This window comes from Marmota monax, unplaced genomic scaffold, assembly GCF_021218885.2.
Source record: "Marmota monax isolate L192 unplaced genomic scaffold, Marmota_monax_Labrador192_F-V1.1 WCK01_AAM20220418_F8-fsc00052, whole genome shotgun sequence".
Taxonomy (NCBI): Eukaryota; Metazoa; Chordata; class Mammalia; order Rodentia; family Sciuridae; genus Marmota; species Marmota monax.
Genome location: NW_026693473.1, coordinates 4,808,395 through 4,834,742, shown reverse-complemented (window position 1 = coordinate 4,834,742; position 26,348 = coordinate 4,808,395). Strand labels below are relative to the sequence as shown.

General features: G+C 43.2%; 1 protein-coding gene across 9 annotated transcripts in view; it reads left to right on the top strand.

Moving 5' to 3' along the window:
- Positions 1–26,348, top strand: part of Mylk (myosin light chain kinase) — a 244,422-nt gene that overhangs the window by 95,034 nt on the left and 123,040 nt on the right. For all 9 annotated transcript variants that reach the window (XM_058583501.1, XM_058583500.1, XM_046458049.2 and 6 more), the window contains one exon: positions 17,815–18,022. In XM_058583501.1, coding sequence (XP_058439484.1) covers positions 17,815–18,022 — 208 coding nt within the window. The remainder of the gene's footprint in view (positions 1–17,814; positions 18,023–26,348) is intronic.

Below are 26,348 nucleotides of genomic sequence, written 5' to 3'. Positions count from 1 at the left end.
TGGTTCTGATCTTTCCAGAGATCTGCCAGCAACCTCAGAAGTGGAGCCTTATTGAAAACAGCTGGGGAGAAGGTTGGCGCCTGGCCTCTCCTTGCTTTTCCATGCCCTAGAGCTGTCTTGCTGTGTGGACAGAGCTCAGGCCCAGGTCTCTGCCAAAGGCCCTGGCAGCCTCAGCTAGGGACAGGAGGTGGCTCTGCCCAGCTTCAGACTCCAGCTCGAAGGCTGAAACCAGTTGAACCCAAGGGAGGATTTGGCCAGGTCACCAGATGTTATTTCTCACATGACTTGGAGTTAACCACTGGCTAGAGTCCTCCTTGAAGGATGCATTAACTAGTGAGAGGTTCTCTTGGTGGGGGTTGGGTGCCTGCTGGATGCTGATGGATGGGCCACATTCCTTTGAAGTCCTCTTTGCTATCCCACTAGGCACCAGTTAAAGTAAGAAGACCTCAAAGCCCAGCGCTCATATGCCTCAATTGAGAGCCTCACTGTCCTCTGTGGGGTCCTTCCATCAGAGTGTGAGGGCCACTGCATCTGAAGTCCCATAGTTTACCCCAGCCCATCCCCGGCCATGCCCATCTCAGCTGAATGTCCTTAAAGACAGTATGATGAGTGTGATGCACCCCTCCCTCAAACTCTTTCTGAAGGGATAGTCACTGTCAATCTCTTTTTAAAATTTGCTTTCTACAAATGTGCTCCTAGTAAGTTTGCATAATTTGGCTTTCAGTAAGTTATGTTTTTAAACTTCTTTTTAACCATTCATAAAAGTAAACTATGCTGGGTTGGGGTTGTGGCTCAGTGGTAGAGCTCTCGCCTAGCTTGCAAGAGGCACTGGGTTCGATCCTCAGCACCACATAAATATAAAATAAAGATATATATGTCAACATAAAACTAAATATTTTTTAAAAGTAAACTATGCTTATTATTTATACATTTTTTAAAAAGTATAGAACTTAAAGAAATAATCGCACCATGCAGAGGTGACAGTTTTCTATACATTGGTATATTTCCTTGTAACTTCTTTTTTCTTTTCTCCTTTTTTTTTTTTTTTGTACTGAGGATTGAACTCAGGGGCACTCAACCACTAAGCCACATCCCCAGCCATACTGTGTATTTATTATTTGGAGACACGGTCTCACTGAGTTACTTAGCACCTTGCTTTTGCTGAGGCTGGCTTTGTATTTGTGCTCCTCCTGCCTCAGCCTCCTGAACAGCTGGGATTACAGCCGTGGGCCACTGCGCCCAGCCTTTTTTCTCTCTTTTACCAGAAGAGAGTATATGGGTTATTAAAAATTCAATTATGGATTTATATAACTATGATTTTGCAAACTTCCTTTTTATTCATTACATAACAACATTCATATTCTTCAAAATTCTTCAAGATAATTTTTAATAGTGGCATAATATTTGTTTTATTGATGTACAATAGTTAATTTAAATGGACTGTGTTTTTCATAATTAGGTTTCTAATATTTGATCTTTTAATTAAATTAGAACAAACTTATATCCATTATCATGGACATAATTCCCAAGGGAAATATTAGAAATAGGATTACTGAATCTTACTAAGTTTTTTGACAATTACTTCCAAATTATTAAGATAGCCTTATAAGGTTCAGCATCACTATACCAATTTCATGGGTAAAGAAAAATGAAGTTCAATTATTATCCTTATTTCAGCAACATTTAAAAATTTAATTTTCCTATAGTTTTGAAAGCAGTAGTTATCACTTTATTGGTCTTGGAATAGGAAATAGGAAAACCCTACTAGGCCAATCAAAGAAAAACAAAGTATACATTAAAAAGAGGAATGGGGCTCTAAGTACTAACCAGGAGTTGGCAGACATGAGATTTTCAGTTTCAACACTGATAATGTATTTGAAGATCTTGAAAGTAGTAAATGTTTTTCTAAGAAAATGGGATCTGCTAAAATTGACTAAAATGAAATAGAAAACCTGTAAAGGTCAGTGGAACAGTAGAAGAAATGCCTCCTGAAAGGTTTATAGCCAGAGAGTTTTGTGGTTGGGCTCACTAAAGCCTTCAAGAAACAGATCACTTCAAGCTCCATATTTGTAGCCCAAAGGTCAATTCTTTCATGTTCTCTCTCACCTTTATGCAATCAGTTCTGTTGAATTCTTGGAACATTAGTTATTAGGTTGAAAAGCACCTTAGAGAATATAGAGGCTTCTTGTGACAGCATCCCCGGCAGACAGTCCAACCTCCTCAGGAACGTTCTGGGGAAGGGCATCCACCCGATTGCAGCTGGCCTGGTTGTTCAGGTACTGTTGTCCTTCCTTATATGAGAATAAATCCACCTCCCCTGACTTTGGACCCATTCACCCCTGTTCCCTGTCTGCATGTAGTCTTTCTTTTACTAGAGCTTGTCATTCATTGAAGACAGCTCACTTCCATAACTAGTTCATATGTTCATTCAATAAATAGGCAAGATGCCAGCTGGGCCCTGGGCATTGTCATCACCATGTATATCTGTCATCCATGAACCATTAGCATGTGACATCTGTACCTGGAAGCATTGTCCCAGTGGTGGGGAATGGGACTACCCACTCCTAGTTTGGGCACATTGCTCTGTTTAGAACTTAAGTACTGTTTAGAACTAGTGCTTCACTCCTTTTACATGTGAAATGCCTTGTCTAGTTGATAATTTAGAACCTTCCCAAGAACTGTGTTCCCCTCATTTCTTATTTGGACCTTTGTTCTTTAGAACATTGACTCTGACAGCCAGCGTGTTTTTCTCCCAGTATTGATGTCAGCTAGTTCTCATAAGCAGCCTCACGGTCATCATTCAAATAATAAATTCATAATAAATTCAAATTAATAAAAATATCAAGCCAAGGAGAGAAAGAGAGAGTATTGAGACCTACCAGATAAACCATTTCATGCTTCTGGATAGCTAGATGTGGTGGCATGCACCTGTAGTCCCAACTACTCAAGAGGCTAAGGTTTGAGGCCAGGAATTTGGGGCCAGACTGGGCAACATAGTGAGACCTTGTATCTTAAGAAGAAGAAAAAAACAACAAAATCTTATTGATCACCTACTGTGTGCCAAGCATTGTGTTGAGAACTGGTAATTCACCGGTGATACCAAACCATTGCAGTCCTTTTCACAGGCAGTGACAGTCAAGTGCTATAAGACCAGCAAGAGTTAACTGCATTTGGGTGAATTTTAAATCATGGCAAGGCCCACTAAAGGAAAAACACTGGGTGCCGCCAGAGCATAATAGCATGGTCTGGTTTGGAAAATCAACAAAGATATCTCGGAAGTGACACTTGAGTTGCCATATAAAGATTGGAGGGGAGAGACATCAATCAGCCATCCACACAGTCCAGCCCAGGATTTGGTGGTCCTGCTGGGCATAGAGAACTTCGAACCAGGTGCAGTGTCTGGTCCCTCTCTTGAGTAACTCAGATTGGTAGTGAGTTGTGCCAAATATACCTGGAATCAACAAAAGCATAACCTGTGTGGCTGGTATAAGTGCTGTCATCTCAGATGGCCACCAGCCACTCTGATTTAAAATATTCTCATGTTTCCAGTAAAGTCATCCAAATATCCTTGGAGTTCCAATATTTTGATGTTGAAACTTTTATAACACCAGCTCCTTCTCGCACCTGGAGGCTGCCCATAAATCTCTCATCAGATAATGTGTCCTTTTTTTTTTTTTATGACAAATATGGTCCTGTACTTGCTGTAGGCAGAAAGAAATATGGAAGGTGATGTAATGGTGATTAGTTGTCCCAGATTTTCTGGGACAGGCCTGATTTTAAGCAGTCTGTACTGTGATCAGATCAATGTGCACTGTTTTTTTTAAAAAATGTGGTCGCTTTAGAAAACGGCGTAAGTGCTGCGGGTTGGGAGTGGGGAGAGTCCACAGGGGACTAGAGTAATTGGGGGAGCTCTGTGGGCCTGGAGCAGTGAGGACAGAGCCTTGTTCCACTAGCTATGTATGCTTCAAGGGCATCCACACTGTTCACTTAATGGTATAAAGGGGATATGTTTTAGAAGAACAGAATTATGGGAAATCTGATGTATGACACATCTACAGACAAAGAGAAATAGGAGTATCATTATACCTTTTGCAGCAGGGAGTTAACTGAGAATTGATTGTTTTGGGGTTTTACCCTGGCTTCAGGTTATTTTTCTCAGCTTTACAAATAAATACAACCTGGAGCTCTATCTCTGGTACCCAAGTTCCAGCTATATTTAAAGAACTAGGTCTTCTGCCAGGGGGCAGCAGCAGCATTGGTCAGATCCCTGAATGGTGATAGGGGTCTTTGCCTTAGAGGGGGACTGAGTGAGTCATTGAGGTCAGGGTTACCCTGTTCTGTGGTCCTCCCCTCAGAAGACCCAGCAGAGCCTTCAGAACTGAGAATTCGGACGGGGACATCAACTGTGTGCATGGCCTGCACATCTACTTTGGTGGGGCAGACACAGGAGAGGCAGCAGAGGCAGTTCAGAAGAAGCCGAAGACCAAGGCAGCATTGTTTTTTTCCACTTCTCCTGTCCAGCAAAGGGAAGGGAAAAACACCAACCTTGGAAATGGGACCCTGGCCCAGACCCAGCTCTAAAGCTCCTAACAGAAAATGGTTCTGGAATGAGCCCTATGCGAGAGAGTGAGCAGCTCTCTGGTCACAGGCATGCCCCTTTCTTCTGGACTGTGAGAACCCCTGTGCTGCTGAGGCTGTGGTGGACACCCGCATAACATGGTTGCTAGGAGGTAGAGAGTTTTGTCAGCATTCCCAGAGTCTAGGGCTCCTTGAGAAGCCAAATGGTAATGGTGGGAGTCTCAGCTTTTCTAAGCTAATGTGGATTCTCCAGAGTGTCAAGAGTTTATATATTCTTCCAGTACCTACCCTAAAGCCCACCTTTTTTTAATATTTATTTTTTAGTTGTAGTTGGACACAATACCCTTATGTATTTATTTATTTATTTTTATGTGGTGCTGAGGATCAAACCCAGGGCCCCTCACGAGCGAGGTGAGCGCTCGCTCTACCGCTGAGCCACAACCCCAGCCCTAAAGCCCATTTTTTAACAACACAAAATCTAAACTGGACCATTTTATCAGGAGCCATCAGGGTCACTCTCCCTGGGATCCCTCAGGCATTATTCCTCCTTATAAATGGAATCTCCCTGATGTTTCCTAACACTTGCCATGGAACTCCCCTCCCCTATTCGTTCTTCTTCCTGGCTACTCAGACTGGAGATGACTATGACATGTATTTGGTTTTTGTTTGTTTGTTTGTTGTGCCAGAGATAGAACGCAGGGCCTCATATATGCATAGCACGTGCTCTGCCACTGAGCCTGTATGTTCTTTTTTATCAGCCCATTGGGGCTTCCCACAATTCTGAGTGATCCCCCATACTGATGCTAAGGCCTCTTCTAGGCTTCTCAGCCAAGAGTCAGAAGCAGAGCTTTCATCTAACAGTGGCCCTCATATAATTTCTTACAGCTTCCTATGACTTGAATAGGAGAGCAGAAGCCCAGGCCTTTTGTGGGCCACCTCTTGACCCTGTTCCTTTGATGAGGGCTGCTCTAGGAGGTGGGAGAAGGGCTACAAGGGCTACAAAGCTCCAGCCACAGGAAACCCTCATGTTTCTCTCACAGCATAATTAGCTGGTTTTGAATCCCCTCAACCAGCCAGAGGTTGAGCAAGCCAAAGCCAGATCCCAGATCCTGCACCCCAGCTTTGGGACAGGGAAGGTAGCCCAGCCACTGGCCCTGGCTGCTGCTTGTTGAGCCACCACCTTCGTGCCAACTCAGCAGGGCCGCAGCCCTTACTGATCCTTCCTCCCTGAGGATCACATAGTTGTAAAGGACATTGGCAGGACAGGAGAAAGGAAAGTTTGAGTTTTGTTTTTAACTTAATAACTGGGCAGCTTTTCCCTCCATTTCTCCAGATGCTTCTTCATAAAACAGATTTCAGTGGCTTAGATAGACTGGAAAGCCTAAATCTGCTTTAAATGAGGGTTTTGAACTAGGGCTCACACCCCTTTGGTGTTCCCAGTGCACCAACAACAATCACCCAGAGAACCACCCTACATGGGTTGCCCACAATAGGACTGCCTTTGAGGGTGGTTGGTATTTGTTTCTTCTCTTTCCTGCATCCCCAGGGTCCTGCCCTAAAATTCCTGAACAATAGCTCTCGAGAGGGCTGTGCCTTGTGGAATTAAATTGGCAAGAGCAATAAATCAGGCACAAGTGACTGAGGAGAGCTGCTCTGGTTAAACTGGAACTATTCCTGGAGGGAGCTTTGCCCTAGTGGAGGAGCCCTGGGGCTCCTCTGAGGCTGAGCGTGCACTCCCTTAGTTCTCCTTCCTAACACCAGCCTCTGCTTAAAGTGGGCAGAGCTGTTGGGAGCTCTCTCACCTCTGGTGTAAACTTGAATGGCTACTTTTTACAAACTCCCAGCCTCCAGCCCCCAGCCCCCAGCCCCCAGCCTGTCAGTCACCCTGCCCCACTTCCTTTGGGGGCAGACACTGAGGATTCCTGCTCAGCTTATAACAACACCTTGTAGAGCCTGCTCTCTGCCTCTGCCTCCACCTTTGTCTGTGCTCCTGTATCCTTGAGCCGGCCCTCCTTTATGGCACCAATGGTACATGCTCCAGTAGACGGAGCTACTCCCAGGTGACCCAGAAAGAAGGCCTGAGTGGCAGGAATAGTGTAATGAAGGACAGAAAACAGAGAGAGGAGGTGGAGAGAAAAAGGCAGGGGCCAGTCCTATTCTTAATACAATGACAAGTCATTGGAAAGTTTAAAAGCAGAAATGTGATTTTGGTCTAATTTATGTGATTGTACTAGAGGTAGTGTAATATTTGGCAAAGAGATAAAAATACAGATAATGAATGCAGAAGAGTTACATATTTATTTCATTTATTTTATTTATGGTGGTAAAATAAATAACATTTGCCATGTTAACCACTCTTAAGTGTGAAGTTCGGTGGCACTGTACATTCACTCAGTGTTACCATTGTCACCACCCATCTCCAGAACCCTTTTCACCTTGTAAAACTGAAGCTCTGTGCCCATTAAACAATAAATTCTTATTCCCCCCCCCCTCCAGGCCCTGGAAATGCCATTCTACTTTCTGTCTCTGAATTGGTCTACTGTAGGTGCCTCACAGTAAGACGGATCATACGGTCCTTATTCTTTGGTGACTGGCTGGTTTCACTTAGCATGATGTTTTTAAGGTTCATCCTTGTTATAGCATATCAGAATTTCCTAACTTTATAATGATGAATAATATTCCACTAAACAAATACACCACATTTTTATTGTCTGTTTTTTGTGATAATGGGCACTTAGGTTGCTTCTATGTTGACTATTGTGAATGTTACTATGAACACAAGCATCCAAATACATGTTGAAGTCTCTCTACCTTCGATTCTTTTGGCTGCATACTGAGAATTGGAACTGTCAGACCATATCATAATTGTATTCTAATGTTTTGAGGACCTGCCACACTGTCTTCTGTATGGCGGCTAAACCATTTCACATTCCCACCATTTCAGTTTCTCCCTATCCTTGCTCTTACTTGTCATTTTCTGTCTTTTTAAAATAATGCCCATCCTTAAAATTTGTTTTTAATGAAAGAAATTGGAAACTTATAAAACCTATCAGGACAGATACTGGGTACAGTGGTGCATGCCCATAATCCCAACTACTCAGGAGGCTGAGGTGGAAAGATCACAAGTTGGAGGCCAGCCATAAGGACAGAGAGACTGGGGAGAGACAACAGCAGATGAGAGATGTCAACAAATTGGTGGACAATGGAATAGGAATTGACTGAGTTGTACTTCAGCTTTCTATGTTGTGTCATGCATGTGGTTAGGGGAGTAGTTAATAAAAAGTAAAGCCATTTTGTGCCAGAGTTCCTGAAAAACCAAAAAAAAGGGGGGGGGGGGAAGCATCTAAGACTCTTAAGGCCTGGATTGTGGAATAAAGCTGAAAACTGAAGGACAGTTTTTGTTTTTTTTTAAACCAGATTTTTGTCTAACCATACTTCTGTCCAAAAAGGACCAGTTAGGCCCTCAGATCCTCTCCATTTGCCCACACACCCCCAAAGACGGTAGGTTCCCAGGTGGAGAGAATCACTTTAACCAAGGTATATCTGTAGGCAGGGGAAGGCATCCTATGCAAGGGAGAAGTGCTGAGTGAAGTATTGAAATAAGACCCCAGGCCCTCCCTCACTCCTTGCCCTAAATGCTGATAGACAGGCTTAACTAAGTGCCCCTGCCACCACCACCACCAAAACAAAAAATAGCAAGACTCCAATCATCTCCAGAGAGAAGGTCCACTGATACTGACAGTAGGGGCTTTTAAATGAATATCCCTGTCGTAAGATCTTAACGAGTTGAAACCCCCCCATCCCCTCCCACGAGGTATCGCATTCCTCACTCACATATATGCACAATCAGTGGGGGATAATCAGATATCAAAGGAGGCCTCTGTTATGGAAGAGCCACAAAGAACAAAAAATAGAAAAGGAGCCAAGTAGAAGCCAAAGGCAACAGAGAACTTCAGAGAGACTTCGTCTCACCTCAGAAATCAAGTCAGAAGAGATGGTTCTAAACCATTTTGAAAAACTGAAAAAGAAAGGGCTTTTGAAGTTAATAATAACCAAAATAATATAATAAATTTAGTAAACTGGTTGGGAGATTAAAGTCAAAGAAATCTCCCAGAGAAAATTAAAGACTGAGGTGGAAAACAAACAAGAAAAGAAATGTCGAGGGTCAATCTAATAGGGCTGAGAGCCAGCTTGTAGGAATTCCATGAAGAGAACATGGAAAATAATAGCCAAGAGAATTATCAAAATACAAAAGTTTTTCAAAACTGAAAGATATGCATTGCTAATAATGAAAATACCTGCTAAGGGTACAACTTGACAGTTGAGCAAAGACCCACACCAAGTCCAATCTATACTATCAGAGATGAAGAGAAGTTCTCCAGGATAGGAAGGACACACACACACACACACACACACACCACAGACAAAGGATCAGGGAATCAGTATGGCATCCTGCCTCTCCACAGCAACTCCGTTGCCAGAAGAATTGCCTTCAGATACCAGAAAATAACCTTCAAAATCCTGAGAAATTATTATTATTATTTTACCTACAATTTCAGACAGAAGTCTGACATTTGAGTATAAAGGTAGAATGTTGACATTTTTGGAACTGCCAGTTCTGAAAATGTTCACCTTGCAAGCATTCATTCTTAGGAAGTCACTGACAGACATGTTCTAACAAATTGTGGCATACACCAAGAAAGAGGATGGTGAGGAATGTCCCAGGATCACTAGGGTATCAAGCCTAGGAAGCATCCAGCTTAGATTGGAAAACAATGACAGAATGTTCCAGGAGAGGCATCTCCAAAGGAAAAAAATAAAAATAAAAGCAAAAGATGAGTTTCTGATGTCCTTGACCACTACTGAACATTTATAGTTCTCTGGAAAATTTGGAGGTACTTTAAAAATGAATTAAACCAAATGCAAAGCAGTTAGTAACTCCAGGAAAAAATGAAAAGTTCAAGAATGTAATATAATTGGCCTGGGTCTCTATTTCCATTGTCCCTTGCTGGTGCATCTTCCCAAATGGAAGAATGCTGGATCCTTACATGGTGGAAGACAGAAGTGCAAGAAGAATCAAACTCTCTATCAAGCCCTTTTGTAGGGACTTCTAATCCCATTCACCTTCACACCTCTTAATAATTCTGCATTGAGAATTAAGTTTCAATGTGAATTCTGGAGGGGACAAAACATTCAAACCATAACAGAGGTAATGCCTAAAGCTAAAAGAATAAAGTAATAGTTGTGTAAGGCTATTGTTTAGAAACGATGAAAAAAAATACTAGAAGAAATGTCCATAAGAGATTTTTTTTTTTTTTGGTATCAGGGATTGAACTCAGGAGCACTTGACCACTAAGCCACATTCCCAGCCCTATTTTTGGATTTCATTTAGAGACAGGGTCTCACTGAATTGCTTAGTGCCTTGCTTTTGCTGAGGCTGACTTTGAACTCACGTTCCTCCTGCCTTAGCCTCCTGAGGTGGCCTCATGGATTACACGTGTGCTCCACCACACCCATCCAGAGGCCTGCTTTTGTTATGACTTACAGAACCAATTGGCATTTTAACCATGTATTCATATAGTTTTGGTGAGAATGAAAATATTTTAAGAATGGTTGGGTTTTTTTTTTTAGCCAGATGGCCAGCCAGACACTGAAAGTGCACAAGGAACAACTTTTGATTTCTTCTTGGACATAAACGTTTCTGGCATAATTTGTATCTATGCAAATCAAGATGTCTTTGGGCAACTGGAAGGATGGAGCAGACATTCTGCCCTTTTAAAGTGACATTTTCATGTGGTTGTTCTTTGCCACATGTGCCAGGTTATTTTCCAACAGAGTCACTGAGATTGTCTCCTGGCCATATTGATGCAGGTGGCATAAAAGATCTTGTTTCCATTTCCCCATCTGCTCCACTCCTTCCCTCGAAGCCTCCACCTGGCAGAGCCCAAGCAAAATGAGCACTTTGTGTGGTTGACATGCATGTCAACACAGGTGTTGGATCAGAAAGGCAGCCCAAAGAGACCACAGATTCTGAAACAAAGCCAAGACGGTCAAGTTATGATGTTCTCAGATTGTTGGGACCCTTGGGTCAGTTTTGCCCATCTCTGTTTTCAAACAGATGTACTTCATGTTCTCATAGCACAGGCCTTCTCAGGACAATCTGTGGACAGTTTCTCAGTCTCATGGCCCCTGACTTTGCTGATTGGGGTAATGGTCTCTCTGTAGCTTGGGAAGCAGACTTCTGCTCCATCCATCCCTTCTACCCATGAAGTATGTCTCTGTCTGCAGGTAAAATTATGACTGGCTAGAAAGTTCAGATTTATTACTCCAGATTTATTTCCTTCCCGACATTCACCCATGCTCTTTGAAATTCCAGGGCTGCATTAGTCAGTGAGGCAGAAATCCAGGGGAAGGTTCCCATCTTGAAAGTGCACATGGTATTACAGGAAGGGAATAAGAGTGGGGTAGGACTACAGACTGAATATTTGTTTTAAAATGTAATTTATTATTTGTATTGTTATTTTACATAAAAATAAAAAAGATCACTTTTCAAGCTGGTGTAGTTCTTTAAATAAAAATAATAAACCAATGTAACCAGAGCAAAAGGGGTTCTGAAAGCGTTAAGTTTGTACCTAATTAAGGCTGTGATGCCTTGAAATTGTTTGTGAGGAAACGAGTTGTGTAGATGGAGCTCACCAAGCCCAGAGGCGAGATTTCTTAGGGCAAAAATAATTTCACACTGTTAATAAAGCTGGGAGTTGAACAGATTCCAAGAGGCCTTTTTTTTAAAGAATTATTATCTTTAAAAAAGAGGGAGGATCTAACTTTTAGAATCTATTAATGTGATATTGTATGTTTGCCATCTCATTTGATCATAAACTTTTCCATGGAAATGGATTCTGGTATCATCCCCATCCTATAGACCTGGAAACTGAAGGCCAGGTAAAGTTAAGCAACTTGCCCAAAGCCAGGCAGCTGGTGATCGGGGCAGCCAGCATCCAAAGACAGGTCTGTCTGACGCCAGAGCCCATATACTTATCCGAATCAGTTGGGACTCTTGTTTGTAAGTGACAGAAATCAACTCCAGCTTGGTTAAGGAAAAAGATGTATCGTCTCAAGTAACTGAGTAGATCAGAGACCATCACAACTCTGCCAAGCTGCATGTCCGTTTCTTCTCTTCTTCTGTACATATGTGAGCTCTTATTCGCCAGATGGCTTGCTCCTCTTGAGTACAGGCAAGAAAGTGAGGGGTGGGAGTGGGAGAGGTGGCCTCACTTTCAGGCTTAACATTTTCCTGGCTCAGTTCTCCCAGGATCCAGAGATGAAATTGCAGGGAAGATCTCTGATTGGCTGGCTTCGATCACATGCCCATTGTCTGAGACCTAGTACTTTGACCTAGTACTAAACAGGCAGCTCGCAGAGCCCACTGGACCTCTCCACCAGACCCTCATGCAGTGAGTTGAAGGGAGAGAGAACATTCTCCTTAAAGGAGGGGTACGGCATTTACCCTGGAAAGGTGAGAAGACACTGAGCAGATCAAAATCAAACCAAATCACAGCATTAATTTGTTAAACCTCTATAGTGCTACATGCTTCTTATTAATATCTCAGTATGTCTGAGAGTGTTTCTCAACTTGGTAGCATAAGCTGGACAGTGATCTCCTGGGGCTACTTCACTAGCTAAAGACCAGGTCCTTGGAAACTTGTGGTGAGAGGAAGAGAGGCCAGAACCCCAAGCTCTATGTAGAGGTTCCAGGGACACTACAGTTCCCCAACCATCCTAGAAAGACTGGAATTCAACCATGTTTTTACATGAAAACCAAGTAAACAAGGAATTTGGGGGGAACAAGGAATCATCAGTGTGAGAAGTTCCCCATTACACTTCAAATCCTGTCTTTCTTGGGCTGCTTCAAATGGCTTAGATGTTTGTATAATTAAAGGGGAATTAAAAAATTGCATGTGTTGATAAAAGAAAATAGACTCCCTCCTCTTCCAAAGATCCAAAAGGGCCTGCAGTGTCCCCAAGGCTGTCAAGCTATAACTTGCCTTGTGTTGTCACTGAAAGAAACAGGAAGTCCTCAGACTTGCAGATGCAGGGGGCAGAGGTTTCTGTGTCTCCATCACAGGACAATAAAACATGCCATAGAAGTGAGAGTGGCAGAACATAGGGAGTTTTCAGCCTCTGTCCATGGAGACCCATCTGCATTTGCCAAGCCTGTTGGAGGGACGCTTCTGCACATTCTGATTTCGTCTTTATTGGAAGCACTTTTGTCCTCACTGTTTGTCAAGTGGGGCTGGGGGCGGGGAGTAGCCAGCAGTTTAAGCCTCTCACTAATTGCTGTTTTCAGCGGGTATGATCTCTGCCTGATGGATTCTGTGGGTTCGGTTGAGGCTTTTGACTCTTGGCAAGGGGATTATTCTAAGCCTTAATTAAGTGCCTGCCCGTGAGGCCGAGTGCCAGTTGCTGACACAGACACAGGCTCCGAAGCTTGGTCATGCCCTGCCCATGGCTTGCCCTTCACTCTTCATCCTTCTAATATGCCCACGAGGTAAGAAGACGCACAGACAGTTTCTGTGGTCTAATTTGTTTTGGGGGGTTGATATTTTCATTCTTTTTTCTGTGCAGCCATGACCATTTATCACCTGATTGAGCTTATACTCAGATGGGCAGAGGATTGATGCTCCTTCAACCACTTCCTCAGCACCACTGGTTTACTTCCTGTTCTTCGGTTCTTATATCACCGGTCCTGTTCTAATCATTTATCTTGGGCTATTGATGTATTATAAAGAACCTGCCTTGGAACAGAGCGAGAACTTTGGTGTAGTGTGCGGAGTGGGTGGGTGGGTGTGTGGGCAACACAGTATTGCTGAGCTGGCTTTGTCAGCGTGGGGAGATGGCCCATCTCTCAGGCTTCCTGCATGTCCCCTCCTCCAGGGTCAGCCTCTCCCAGCATCCATTCAGTGACTCAACAATCAAATAAATACTTAGCAATACCCCCTTCAGGCCCTGAAGATTCCTTACTGCTCAGTCTTCTTTGTGCCTCTTCCCCATCCCCAGAGCTCTCCTGGGCTATTTCTTTCTCTCTGGCCTTCCATCAGTCCTGGTTGTTCCCTTTTGGTCTCCCTCCATCCCTGATGTGGGCAGAACCTCAGTTCCTTCTTCCTGCCCAGCCCTGGCTGATAGTTGGTCCACTGCAGCTGTGCTGGGCAGCTGTGTGGGCTTGCAGTGTGTGCTCAGGGCAGGCCCCTCCAGGGACAGAACACACACAAAGTGGGTCCCCAAAGGCAGTAGGATCACCACCTTTCTGCTACTCACAAAGCTTGGAAAAGGCAGATGAGTGTGGCTTGGAGTCCTGGATGGGCTTTAGGGACAAAGACCCTGCTATTACTCTGGGTTTAGGCTGTGGCAGACCATTTAGGGTGATAAGGAATGGGTCAAAAGACCCTGACATGTTAGAAAAAAAGCCAAAAGGCTTGGTGCCCTTGAGGATGATTCCCTTTTAGTAACTGAGTAAATCTCAAGACAACACCAGGTTCTCAAAAATGTCTCTCAAATGAGAGGGTAATAGAGTAACAGAGCCCCCCAGATTTCTCCTAACCATCCTCACACACAGAATGTGCCCCACTCCTTTTAAAGGCCCTTTGAGGCCATAAAGGTTTTTGAGGACATTTTATGGAGCTGGAGCACAGTTTTACTATTTAAAATTATTATAGGGATCATGGTTACTAAATCTTTATTTTTCTGACAAGTTGTTGGTTATGCCCTTGATTGATTTGAGACCGGGCTTCTGTTCAAGAACACAACCTCCAGTTAAATGTGGTTGCTGTGGCAAAAATATGATTCTCCCCATAATGACCCTTTTTGGGTCCATTTCCAAAAAGTCATCCTGGTTAAAACTCAAAGCTGCCTATTCATGTTGGTGAGCATTCCCGCTGTGGTCACTTGGTGTTCCCATTTAGATGATTAGAGGGTGCCAAGGCTGTGGGCTGGGCCCAGAGGAGAATGGAGGGGAAAGGAAAGAATTCCCCAAGATTGGGTCACCATTTAAAACCAAATACTTTAGAGATGGAAGGAACCTTAGATATCAAGAGCAATTTTCTCTTCAGTGAAAGGAAGGAATTACAACCCAAAAAGGTGAGGAAGCCAGGCTAAGCCCAGGCTCTCAGGCCCTGGCTCTCATACTGTCTCCTAGGGGTGTCGTGGGCATGCCCAGGCCCCGCTCTGGTCTTGCTGTGAATCCAGGAGAATGGCCTAAGTCTTGCTTATGGTGTGACCATTTCTTTTGTGAACCCTTTGATGTTTTCCTAAAGTGGATAGAAAATCATGCTTTAATCTCTAAGAGATTTAGGGTCCATTAGGGGTAGACACTTAACACTGCTTTGGTTCTACAGAACTTTTCTCATCAAAAACACAAGTTTATATACAAAGAGCCCTGGAAACAGCCACTCAACTTTTAGACTAAACTTATGGTCTTAAATGTGCCACTTAATCTGTCACGTGAGATCACTGGCAAACCACCCATGCCTCCACTCTTCTCTCAGCTCTGTGGAACGACAACATGATTACCTTTGTGTGCTGTCATGATCACTCTTGGTGTCCCACCGGGGCTCCCTTAACCAGGCCTATTCCTACTGCCCTGGGTGTTGGCAAGGTTCACAAATAAGGTCTCTGAAGCCCTCAGGTTTTCTTTCTGGATAGCCCAACCCAAGACACCTCCCTTGTAGAGTTGTGAGAGTCAAATAAGATTCTTTATGTGAGCCGGGTGCCTATAATCCCAGCATTTGGGAGGAGGATCACAAGTTCAAAGCCTGCCTCAGCAACTTAGCAAACTAAAAAAAGAGGAGATGGGCTGAGGATGTGGCTCAGTAGATAAGCCCCTCTGGGTTCAATCCTTGATACCAGAAAAAAGAAAAAAATGACTCTTTATGTGGGAGGTCCTCTGAAAACCAAAGTTTCATTGAGTCTGTATTCTCTTATTTAAAATTCTCATATTTAAATATTCTCATTTAAAAATCCCTAGAGTATTTATTTTAACAGGGCATTTCAGAGGTAACTTGGGGTATGTGTAGACAATGAGGAGAAAAGAGAAAAGGACCTAGGGATCATGTCCCTGAGGTCTTGAAGGCTTGCAATATCGCCAGTTAATCATTGATGCCTCGGGGCCTGATGGGCCACTAAGCTGGCCTGCAGGGGGCCAGCGTGCTTGCTGCTGGAATGCTAGGGCACCTTTGGTGCTATTAATGATTTATCTCCTCCCACTTGGCCAGCTTGGCACCTTTTTTCTTGGAAGCTGACAGGAGACCTGTTTTCATCTTTGGGAGGGTGGGTCAACCCTGCCTAACAGGGTCCAGGAGAAATAAAGATGATTTGCAAATTCACTCTACCTGACCAGCCTCCCAAGGGGCTTCCTACTGTAGAAGAGGGTTGCCTTAGTTGTTTTCTGAAAATGCAAAGAACAATGCTTCAATGTGGGTAGTCATTATCTAATGTCCTGTTAAATGAACCTCTATATCAACATAGTCCACAATGACATGATTATATATGGGTGTGTGGATCCCCAGGCTGTGTGCTGAGCTCCCCTGTGAGCCAGTATGATATCACTCCCTGATCTGACAGGGGAGACTCAGCTGAGGTCATTGAATACTTTCTTTGTAAATGCAGCTTGGGTTCATGCAGTGAATTTTGCTTTCCCTTTATCTGCATCCATTCTCTCTTGTCTTGGAGTGGATACATGGATCAAAGCTATGCTACCACTATTTCTTAGCACAATTTTATTCTCAGGAGACTTCTATGGTGTTTTCTGTGCATTTTCCAGTGCTCAAGTCCCCAATGCTCTGTCCTCGACTGCATTGTACACCACACTGAACCCTGCTCCTCCAAAGAGTAGTCCACCCTGAGGAACCTGCTGAGTTTCAGGTGTTTGAGGCCTCTGGGGAACTTACTTTCTTTGAAACTCAAAGGGAATTCTCTTTTTGGAATTTATTTCTGCATTTCCCCTTCTTCTGAGAGTTGTCCTCTCTTTGAATGACTTGCTCTGAGGCTCAATGAGCCAAGTACTTCAGAAAGTGCCGAACACTTCGTGCTCAGTCGATATCTGCTACAAACTATTGTTGGAGAAAGGCAACAGTTCAGTGCAGCACTGTCCCAGGATACCAAGCGAGGCATGCGTGGAATTGCCACTGTTCCAGTAGGAAAACAGTAGAAACAGGTGAAATTAACCATTTATTTAAAGCAATATATAAAAAGCACTATGTTTTCAACATGTAATCAGCATTTCTAAATTATCGATTTTTTGAAAATTTTTTGAAGTTGTAGATGGACAGCATGCCTTTATTAGAGGTGTGTATTTTTGTATGCAGTGCTAAGGATCGAACCCAGTGCCTCACACATGTGAGGCAAGCACTCTGCCACTGAGCCACAACCCCAGCCCTAAATTACTGAGATCTTGTATGTCCTTTTATACTATCTTTAAAAGCCAGTGTGTAGTGTATGCCGACAGGGCAGCTCAGTCTCCCCAGCCACACTGCAAGTGCTCCATTGCTGTGTGTGGCAAATGGCTATAGATCTCCCTCCACCAGGCCAGTTCCAGGGACCAGCAGCATCGGCAGTGTTGAGAGTTTGTCCCAAGCTGCAGAACCTCCAGCCAGACCTGTGCAGGTGGAACGTGCATTTCATCAGGATCCTCAGAGATTCTTCCTGTGTTAGAGTGAGAAGCACTGATTTAGAATCCTCACACTCACTCTGCACCAGCCCCCCATCCCTGCAGGATTCTGATTTAATGGGTCCAAGCTGGGGTGTGGGCACTGGCATTCTTTGAAAGTCCACCCCCCCGCCCCCCCCTGCCCCGCAACATCCCAATTTGCTTTCAGACTTGAGAATCATGTGTATTGTGGCTCTGGAGCCAGAATGCCTGACCTTGCCACTTTCTATCTTTGAGACCTTAGAAAATTACCCCAACTGAGGACATAGCTCAGTTGGTAGAGTGCTTGCCTCACATACACAAGTTTCAATCCCCAGCACCACCCCCCTCAAAAAAAAAAAAAAAAAAGGAAAGAAAATGACCCAAACTCTGTACTTCAATTTCCCTCTTCTATAAATTGGGGATAAAAGTAGTTATCTCTTTGGAGGGTTGTTGTGAGGCTTAAATGAGTTACCGTGTGTCAGGCACTCAGGGAACTGGCACAGAGGGAATATTCATGAGATATAATCTCTCTCCCTTTCTTCTTTTTCTTGAAGGTCCGGGGTTACCCAGAACCCCAGGTGACATGGCACAGAAATGGGCAACCCATCACCAACGGGGGCCGCTTCCTTCTAAACTGTGGTGTCCGAGGGACTTTCAGCCTTGAGATTCATGCTGTCCATGAGGAGGACCAGGGAAAGTACACCTGTGAAGCCCGCAATGGTAGTGGCACCCGCCAGGTGACAGTGGAGTTGACAGTGGAAGGTGAGTCTCGGAAGGCAGAGCCCTGCTGGGAGCTGAGCTTTCAGTTCCCCAGGGCCTGCAGCTCCCGCCTCTGCCCTCTCCTAGGATGTAGAGGGACTGACTTATAAAAGAAAGCACACCCCATCCCCTGACTCGGGACATCCATCTTAATGGGAGGCATGTGGTCCCCAAGAAAAAGGGAGGCACCCCTGGACTGGCAAACTAGGAATCGCTTGCTTTCCTGCTCAAGCCTCTGTGGCTTCTCCTCACACTGACATTGACACTGGACCCCTTACAGAGGCCTTCAAAGCCCTGCTGATCTGCCCCAGACCTACCTTCTACCCTCCTCACCTGCTCTCCCATGGGGGTCATGCCCCGCCTTCTTGCTTTCCCTTAAGTGAGACCTTGGGGACTTCACTCTGTGTTCCTTGCCTAAAGACAAGCTCTTCCCTCAGCCCCACACCTGACTCATCCTCACATGCTTCAGATTTCCACTCAAAAGCCTCCTCCTTAGACAAACGCTTTCTGAGCAGCTCAACCCATGACTGTCCATCCTCCCATCACCTCTAGGGCTTATCACTGTCTTATATCTGTCTCCTCCACCCCCACTGCATGGAAGCTCAGGGAGACAGAGGAGCTTCACCCTTCCCACTGCCAGCATCTGAAACCTTCCCTGCATAGGTCTACACTGAATATTTGGGAGAATGGGTGAACACCATGTGTCTTCATTAACATCATCATGAAGTAACACACACCCGGTATAAAAATATTGTGTAACTCCAAAAGATATACAGGATATAAACTCACGGTGTGCTAACACTGGTTAGTTATATTGTATTTTTTCCCTCTGTACTTAAAAAATCCTATTAACTTTAAAACTTTTATAAGAAGCATTTGACCATAAGTGAAACTGTTTTGTTGTTGTTGTTGTTGTTTTTGCCATGGTGTACCAGAAGCATGCTGAAGCCACTCCACTAGGCAGAACATGTGCAAGTCAGGCCACTGTCTGATTGATGCTCAAGAGCCTAATTCTGAAAAGACATGGGGGTCTGCCAGCCCCTCCAAAGTAAGATAGGCTTCCCCCAACCCTTCTAGGCCTTTCTAAGCACTTATAAGCCAGAGGATCAAACTCATTTTTTTACCCTCCTGAAGACTGTTTTCCCAACCAGGTTTTCAGGATCTATGAGTGAGGGTTGTGGATGAAGGGATAAGGTAACCATGGAAGGTTCCAGAAAGGAGTGAGATGCACCTGGGCCAGTGGCACTCTGTGTCCTACTTTCCCTGTGTTTCCCCACAGCATGGAAGGGCAGACAGGCTGTTTCACAGAGCAGAGTATGCATAGTTTGGATGCTTTCCTTAAATTCTTTAACCAAGTGACTCACTCATTTTAATGACCTTCAAAGTACCTATGGCTGGGACACTCCAGGTGGAAAAGGGGCCTCTGGTCAAAGTCTTGGGATGGACCTCATTGTTCCCATTCTGGTGGTGCTGTCCCCTATGTTATTCACTTTACAATGCCCAAACTTTGAGTTGAGGCTCACAAACAAAAATTACTCTGTCCCCCTTTTCTGATCTCCTGTTTCGAGCTGGGGAAATAGAAACTGAGCTATGAGGCAAGGTCCAAAGCCCTTATCTCAACTTTTGCCAATGTGTGACTCTGAACCTCTGGACCTTGGTTTCTGCAGAATAAAGGCTGTGAACTTCATTGTCTCTACCGCCTGGAACAGACCTTATTTTCTATGATTCGATTAAGGGAAGATGGGGGCGTTTTAAGAAGGCAGGGGAGGTATATGACACCTAGAAAACTTGAAGACCTGTTTTTTCAATTGCCATTGTTCAGGAAGTTAGATCTGATGTCTTAACCAAGTGAGAACATTTTTAGCAGGTCATGGCTGGGGAAAGGCAGTGGGGCAGGATTGAGGAATGAGAGAAGGCTTAGTCTCTTGACCCTGCCTCTTGGTTTTAATTGGAGAGACTTGGGCCCATTAAGATGCTTTATGCCTTCTAACCCACAGAGGTGGAGAACGGGCTAGAGGCTGCAACCCCTTTCAGATTGAGTTTGCCTGTGTACATTCTGCTTTAGCATCAGGCCGATGTCAACTGATGTGTGGTTGGTGGCCCCACCAATGTCATGTATTGTGCTTCCTAATGATGTTCTTACCCAGGAAGAGCAGAGTTCCTGGAATTAAAAGGGTAGTTAATATGTGGAGCCTTTTTACCCTTCATGAGTCAGGTTTAGGAGGCAGTGTTGTACAATGGGAAGAAAGTCTAATAGTCTTGGATTGGAATTTAGCTCTACTGACTTCTGAATATAGTGAAATTAACCTTTCTAAGCCTTATTTCTTCTTCTGTAAGTTGGAGCTGATGGCTGCCCCAGAGGGTGGTGTAAGGATCAGCCCAGCTACTGGCAAATAGCAGCCAGTGAGAGGAAGCCTTGAAAGAATTTAGGTTGAGCTCAACATCTTAGAGCTACTTACAGAGGGAAACCTGTAAGAGAGAAAGCTTCCTAACTTGACTTCCAATTTGGCAATCAGAACCAAGAAACATACATATCACACATGAGGATAAGTGCCTTGAAAACAGGACCATGCAGTGATTCAGGGCCTTCTTCTGTGGAAAGGAGCCATGGTCTGAGCCCTGGAAAGGCTCATGGAAGCCAACACTGACACCTGCCCACCTCCACAGAGCTTGAGCCCTGAGGCTCGGTGAAGAACAAGGATGAGACATGTGCTTGCCCTCAGGGAGCTTCCCCACTAGTGGAGGGGACCCAGGTCTGTTCTCTAATATGGTACTGTCCAATTGAGATATAATGTGAGCCACATGTGTCATCTTAAACTTACTAGTAGCCATATTTTTAAAATCACTTGAAATAATTTTAATAGCATATTTTATTTAACTCAACATATCCAAAATATTATTTCAATGTTTAATCAATGTGGAAATTCTTAATGAGATACTTTACATTCTTCAGCATCTGGGGTGTGTCTTACCCGTATAGCACATCTAGATTCAGACTAGCTATATTTCAAGTGCTCAGTAACCATGTGGCCAGTGGCTACTGTTTTGCTCATCATGGTTCTGGAAGGTCCCATCTGGGGATAAACAAGGCTTAAATAGAAAATAAGATGAGAAATCCACATGAATGAACAAGGTGGTGGGTAGTCCTCGTCCATCAAGTCCACAGAGTGACCTGGAGTATAGGGTAGAGTGAGAATAGGTGCCCAAGTTCTGGATGTCCCCCATACCTGGTGGTAAGAAGGTTCTTTGCATTTGAGGGAGAGTCATGTCAGGTTTAACTTTAAGGACATGTGCTCAGGAGCCCAGGAAAAGTCAAGTTGGCAGGTGCAGAAGAAATCTGGACTACGGGTGGATCTTACCAATGTTGCAAGATTTTTCAGTACAAATATACGAATGCATGCATCACCTGGGCAATCTCATTAACACCAAGATGCTGGTTCCATAGGTCTGGAGCAGAACAGTTATTTGTTAATGTCTTTCCATCCCCACTGCCACCATCCAGGTCCTAGCTGCCAATATCATTGTTTATCTGTTACAAATGCTCCCACTGGTCTCCCTGCTTCTGTCCATACCTTGCTCTAATGTCCATAATGCTATTTAAAATATCTTTCTAAAAGTTCACACCAGATTTTATTACTTCCCTCACTGTGGATCCTCCAGTGATTTACTATTACCTTTGAATTAAACCCATACTCCTCAACGAGACCCTGCAGGTGTGAGCTGGCTCTTGACCTCTCCAGCACCCTCCTTGCCTACTCATTTCCAGCCACACAGACCTTCCAGCTGTCACAAGATGCCAAGATGCCAAGGTCTCTCTCAGCTGGAGCCATGGCCCAGGCTGCTCCTCACCTCTCTCCACTGAGAAATCCTGCTCATCCTCTGGATTAAAAAGCACTGCTTTGGGGAAACTGTCCCTCATTACCATAGGTGGCTAGCTTGGGATCTTTCCCAAAGCACTCAGTTCTCACCATTCTTTATGCTTAAGCTTATTTGTGTCTAAATTATACATAAGTATTATTCAATGTTTTTCTTCCCCACTATACTGTAAACTCCACAGAGGCAAACATGTATGTCTTTTTGTTTTTTTAATCAGTTACTGAATGCACACTGCTGAAACCTAACACAGGGCCTGACTCATAGAGGGTCTGTCCCATAGTAGGAGCTCAGTAAGTATTTGTGGACTGCCTGTGTGGCTTTCTTGAGGACCTCATCGATACTGAAATACTGATTCAGTTCCTAGCCAGAGCTCCTACAGGAAGACTGGTACTTACAATGGAAGGTAGAGTAAAATCTGAGCCTCAAGAGAAAGGCACAGTGATTCCAAGAAGAAAGGGGAGTCAGAAACTCTGCAAAAATAATATCCACACACATGGAGCACTTGCAGTGACCTTTAGTTTCAACTTTTTTTTTTCACTCACTTTTTTTTTCTTGAATATCAAGTTTAATGTTCAACCAGGAGCTCTGATCCAGGCATTTCTCCAGAGGTTTTCTTAAGCCACTGGCTCTAAGTGGAGTCAGTACCACCCTCTAGGGGGGCACTTAGGAGAAGCACTTCCCCAGGGTTGGGGAGCTGCTGGGCAAGCACAGGGTGCAGGATGTGCTCACAGCAGGATCTCTCCCCTGTTCCTTACAGTCCTACCAGACCCAAACATGTAAGTCAGTGGTTCCTTAGTCCTAAATAACACCAAAAAAGGTTTTCAGGAGGTTGCAAAAACATGCCATATGATTTAAGAAAGGTTCATTACGTAGAGGGAACTTAAAAGGAATAAAGTTATAGTTCAGAATTACTGAAAAATTTACTCTGTGCACATTTTCTACTAAATTATATATATACAAAATTGGTTTATATACTTATATATATGTAGAACACAGTTACTATGCTGTTGTCCTGTACTATTGCATTCAAAATATGGATAAGAGGAGACGTGAAACTCAATAGGTTTAGAACTAAAGAGCATAAAATTGGTGGAGACACATGAAATGTAGGTGTCTCATTGAATTTTTTTTTTTTTTTTTTTTTTGGTACAGGGATTGAACCCAGGGGGCTCAACCACTACACCACATCCCCAGCCCTTTTTGTATTTTTATTTATTTTTTTCATTTTTAGAGACAGGGTCTCACTGAGTTTCTTAGGGTCTCTCTAAGTTGCTGAGTCTGGCTTGGAACTCACGTTTCTCCTGCCTCGGTCCCCAGAGCCTCTGGGATTATAGGCATGCGCCACCATGCCTGGCTCATGGAATTTTACTGTTACCTTACATATCTTAAAAACTTTGATGTAAGGTGCTGAATCTCTGTTATAAACGGAATGCATGTTAAAGCTGGTTATTTTGTGGTTTTATCCTAACATTGCTCCTCTATGACCTCTTGTTATTACTTCTCCTTTGTTCAAAGGGTTCATGGAATGTGTGTTTTAAGGTATGGTAGGATTGTAAGACTCTTGCCTACATTATCTCCTTTTAAGGTTATTTTCTTCTTTCTTTTTTATATAACATCTGCTCTGTTGTTTACCCTAGCACAATTTTTATTCTATTTTCCACCTGTATGCTTTCATTTTCCTCAACTACTTGTACAGCATGGTTTTTGATCATTCACCTTTAAATCCAAACACGCACTATGAGCTGATGCAAACTTTGAGCATTTCCTGGTCTTTTCGTGTGTCTGAGCATATACATATTGAAATAGTCATATGTGAAGAGTTACATGTTGAACTTCAGGGGATGATAATTTGCTTTCCTTCTGTGTCTCCATATTTTTATTAAGGTTCCACATTTATTTTCTTTTTGAAATCATATGTATGGATAGTTCTGGATGCACAGGGACACTACTAAATGTTATAAGAAGTGGACATTTATTCTGATAGAGTTGGAGTACTCTTCTGAGCAGGCCTTAAGAAACATGAAGTTGGCTCACAAGGCGACTGCTTTCTAGATTTCTGGAACACTCAGGGTCCACTCCTGTTGGCCTGGCATAAGCATTAGTTGTGTACATTGAGAGAGTGCCTGCCTGAATGATAAATTATGTCACTGCACCTTTTAAGAAGAATTTCTCCTCCTCAGTCTTGACCACATTAGTCATCTTTTGAGCAGTATGTTCTGTTTGCATTCCATCTTTCTATATCCTTTGATGGAAAGAGCCAGGTTTAATTTTATCCCTCCTCTGTTGAACTTTTCACACCTAAAACCTGATAGGCTTTCTCTTTTACTCATCCTTGAAAAATCCAAGCCAAATTGTTAAAATACCTTCAGTGTCTTGGTCTTTTCCTTGCCAACTTGACCCTGTCTTCAGTCCTCCTAACTCACCCTTCTATTTTTGACTTTCTACTTTAATCCCCTTTCCGCTTATTTTTCAAACTGGCCTTCCTGTTCTGCCAGATTTTCATTCTTTTGCAAAATTAATTTTGCCTTATCTGACAATTTGCAACTTAAATTTTTCCTATTAATAGACCCTGTTAGTTACTCTAGCCCAAATTCTCTTTGTTTTGATCTTAACTCTCTGGTGTTAACTCACATTAAAATAAGTGTTCCTCAGTTCCACTTTTAGCTGGCTGCTTTATGTGTTGCCCTTGAGTTATGCCATAAATTGCTCTTACTCAGACACAGAAGCACCTCTAAATAGCATTCTTTTGCAAGTCTATGGAGAAATGCCACCTTTTTTCTTTTCTTTTTTAAAGAATTTTGTTCTTTGGCTTATGAGTTTCCAAAATGCTCAGTCTCATTTTTTTTAACCTGTGGTAAAATACATGTTAAAAAAAAATACCCTTTTAACCATTTTAAGATGTGCCATTAAGTTCAGTCACAATGTTGTGCAACTATTACCACTGTCTAGTTCCAGAACGTTTTTTATTACCTCAAATGGAAATCCCATACGCATTGAGTTTTCTCTCCTCCCCAAGGCTCTGGCAACTACTGATACCTTCTTTCTCTATGGATTTGCTTCTTCTAAACATTTCATATGAATGGAATCCTACAATATGTGGCCTTTGTGGTCTGTCCCTTCACTTGGCATACTGATTTCAGTGTTCATTCATGTCATAGCATGTATCGGTACTTCATTCCTTTTTATGGCTTGTGTGGATAAATGGATTTTGTTGATCCTTTCATCAGTTGATCAGTCTGATTTTTATCCTATATCCTTTTTACTCCAAGATGATATGAGTGGCACAGTAGTATTGATAGGTGCAATGAGAGTGTTAGTAGGGACTGTGTGGGTAATGTGACTGTATGGAGCATGTGTTGGAAGCCCTGTCTACCCTCATTTAGGTGCCAGATTTTACTTTCTCTGTCTCTTACCCTCCGTTTTTTTCCCCTTGTGACTAGTTCATGTTTTGTTTGTTTATTTACCATGATACTTTTGGATTTTAGAAAACACATCTGAATTAAATTACTGAGAGTCCAAAACAATCACAATAACTATCATTTTGATATCTTTTCTATCGATTATTTTCTTGTGTTTAGGTGTTATATTTTTACCCAATGATGATCATCTTGAATATATAATTTTTATGTCACTCTTTGTTCATAAATTTTTTTTTACAAAGATTTGAATACCTACAATGTGCTGGGGAATGTTCTGGATACCCTGATGAGTGAATAAGAAGTTCTGGTGGGGATATGGCTTGAGGGCTCATCAGCTTGTAGGTGATATTTAAAGCTATGGGGCTAAAATTCCCTAGGAGAGAGTAGCAAGAGCTGAGGAAGTGCCCAGGGCCAGCCCTAGGGGACCCCAGCAGCAGAGGCTGAGGAGAAGAGTGGAGGGGGGGGATGAGAAACCTGGAAAGATGAGAATCTAGAAGAGAAAGTGCCTGAAGGGAGTGGCCTACATGCCAAATGGTACAATCATCCAAGTGACATGGGAATAGAGGATTAACCATTGGGTTTGACAAGATGGTAGTCAGGTTGGAGCTCAGAGGAGTGGTGACGATCATAGCCTGTTTGTAGTCCACCAGGAGCAAATGAGATACTATTTTTACATATTTCTGTATGTTTCATTTATTCTTAAAAAATTTAATGGAAGAACAAAATGTAAGTACATTTTCTTTGTACTGTGTGACATCTAGTACAAATAAGACCAAAATGCACATCTCTGTAAACTTCATTTTCTATTTTTAGCATTTTCTCCTTTGGAGTCCCAAAAAGGGAGGTTCTGGTCCAAGAGCCGAGAGTTTTTTCATTTTGTTTTGTTGTTTGTTATTGTTGGGTATTTTGTTGTTGTTGTTGTTTTGGTACCAAGAATTGAACCCAGGAGCACTTAACCACTGAGCCACATCCATAGCCCTTTAAAAAATAAAAAATAAAAAAATTGTTTTTTGAGACAGGTTTCACTGAGTTAC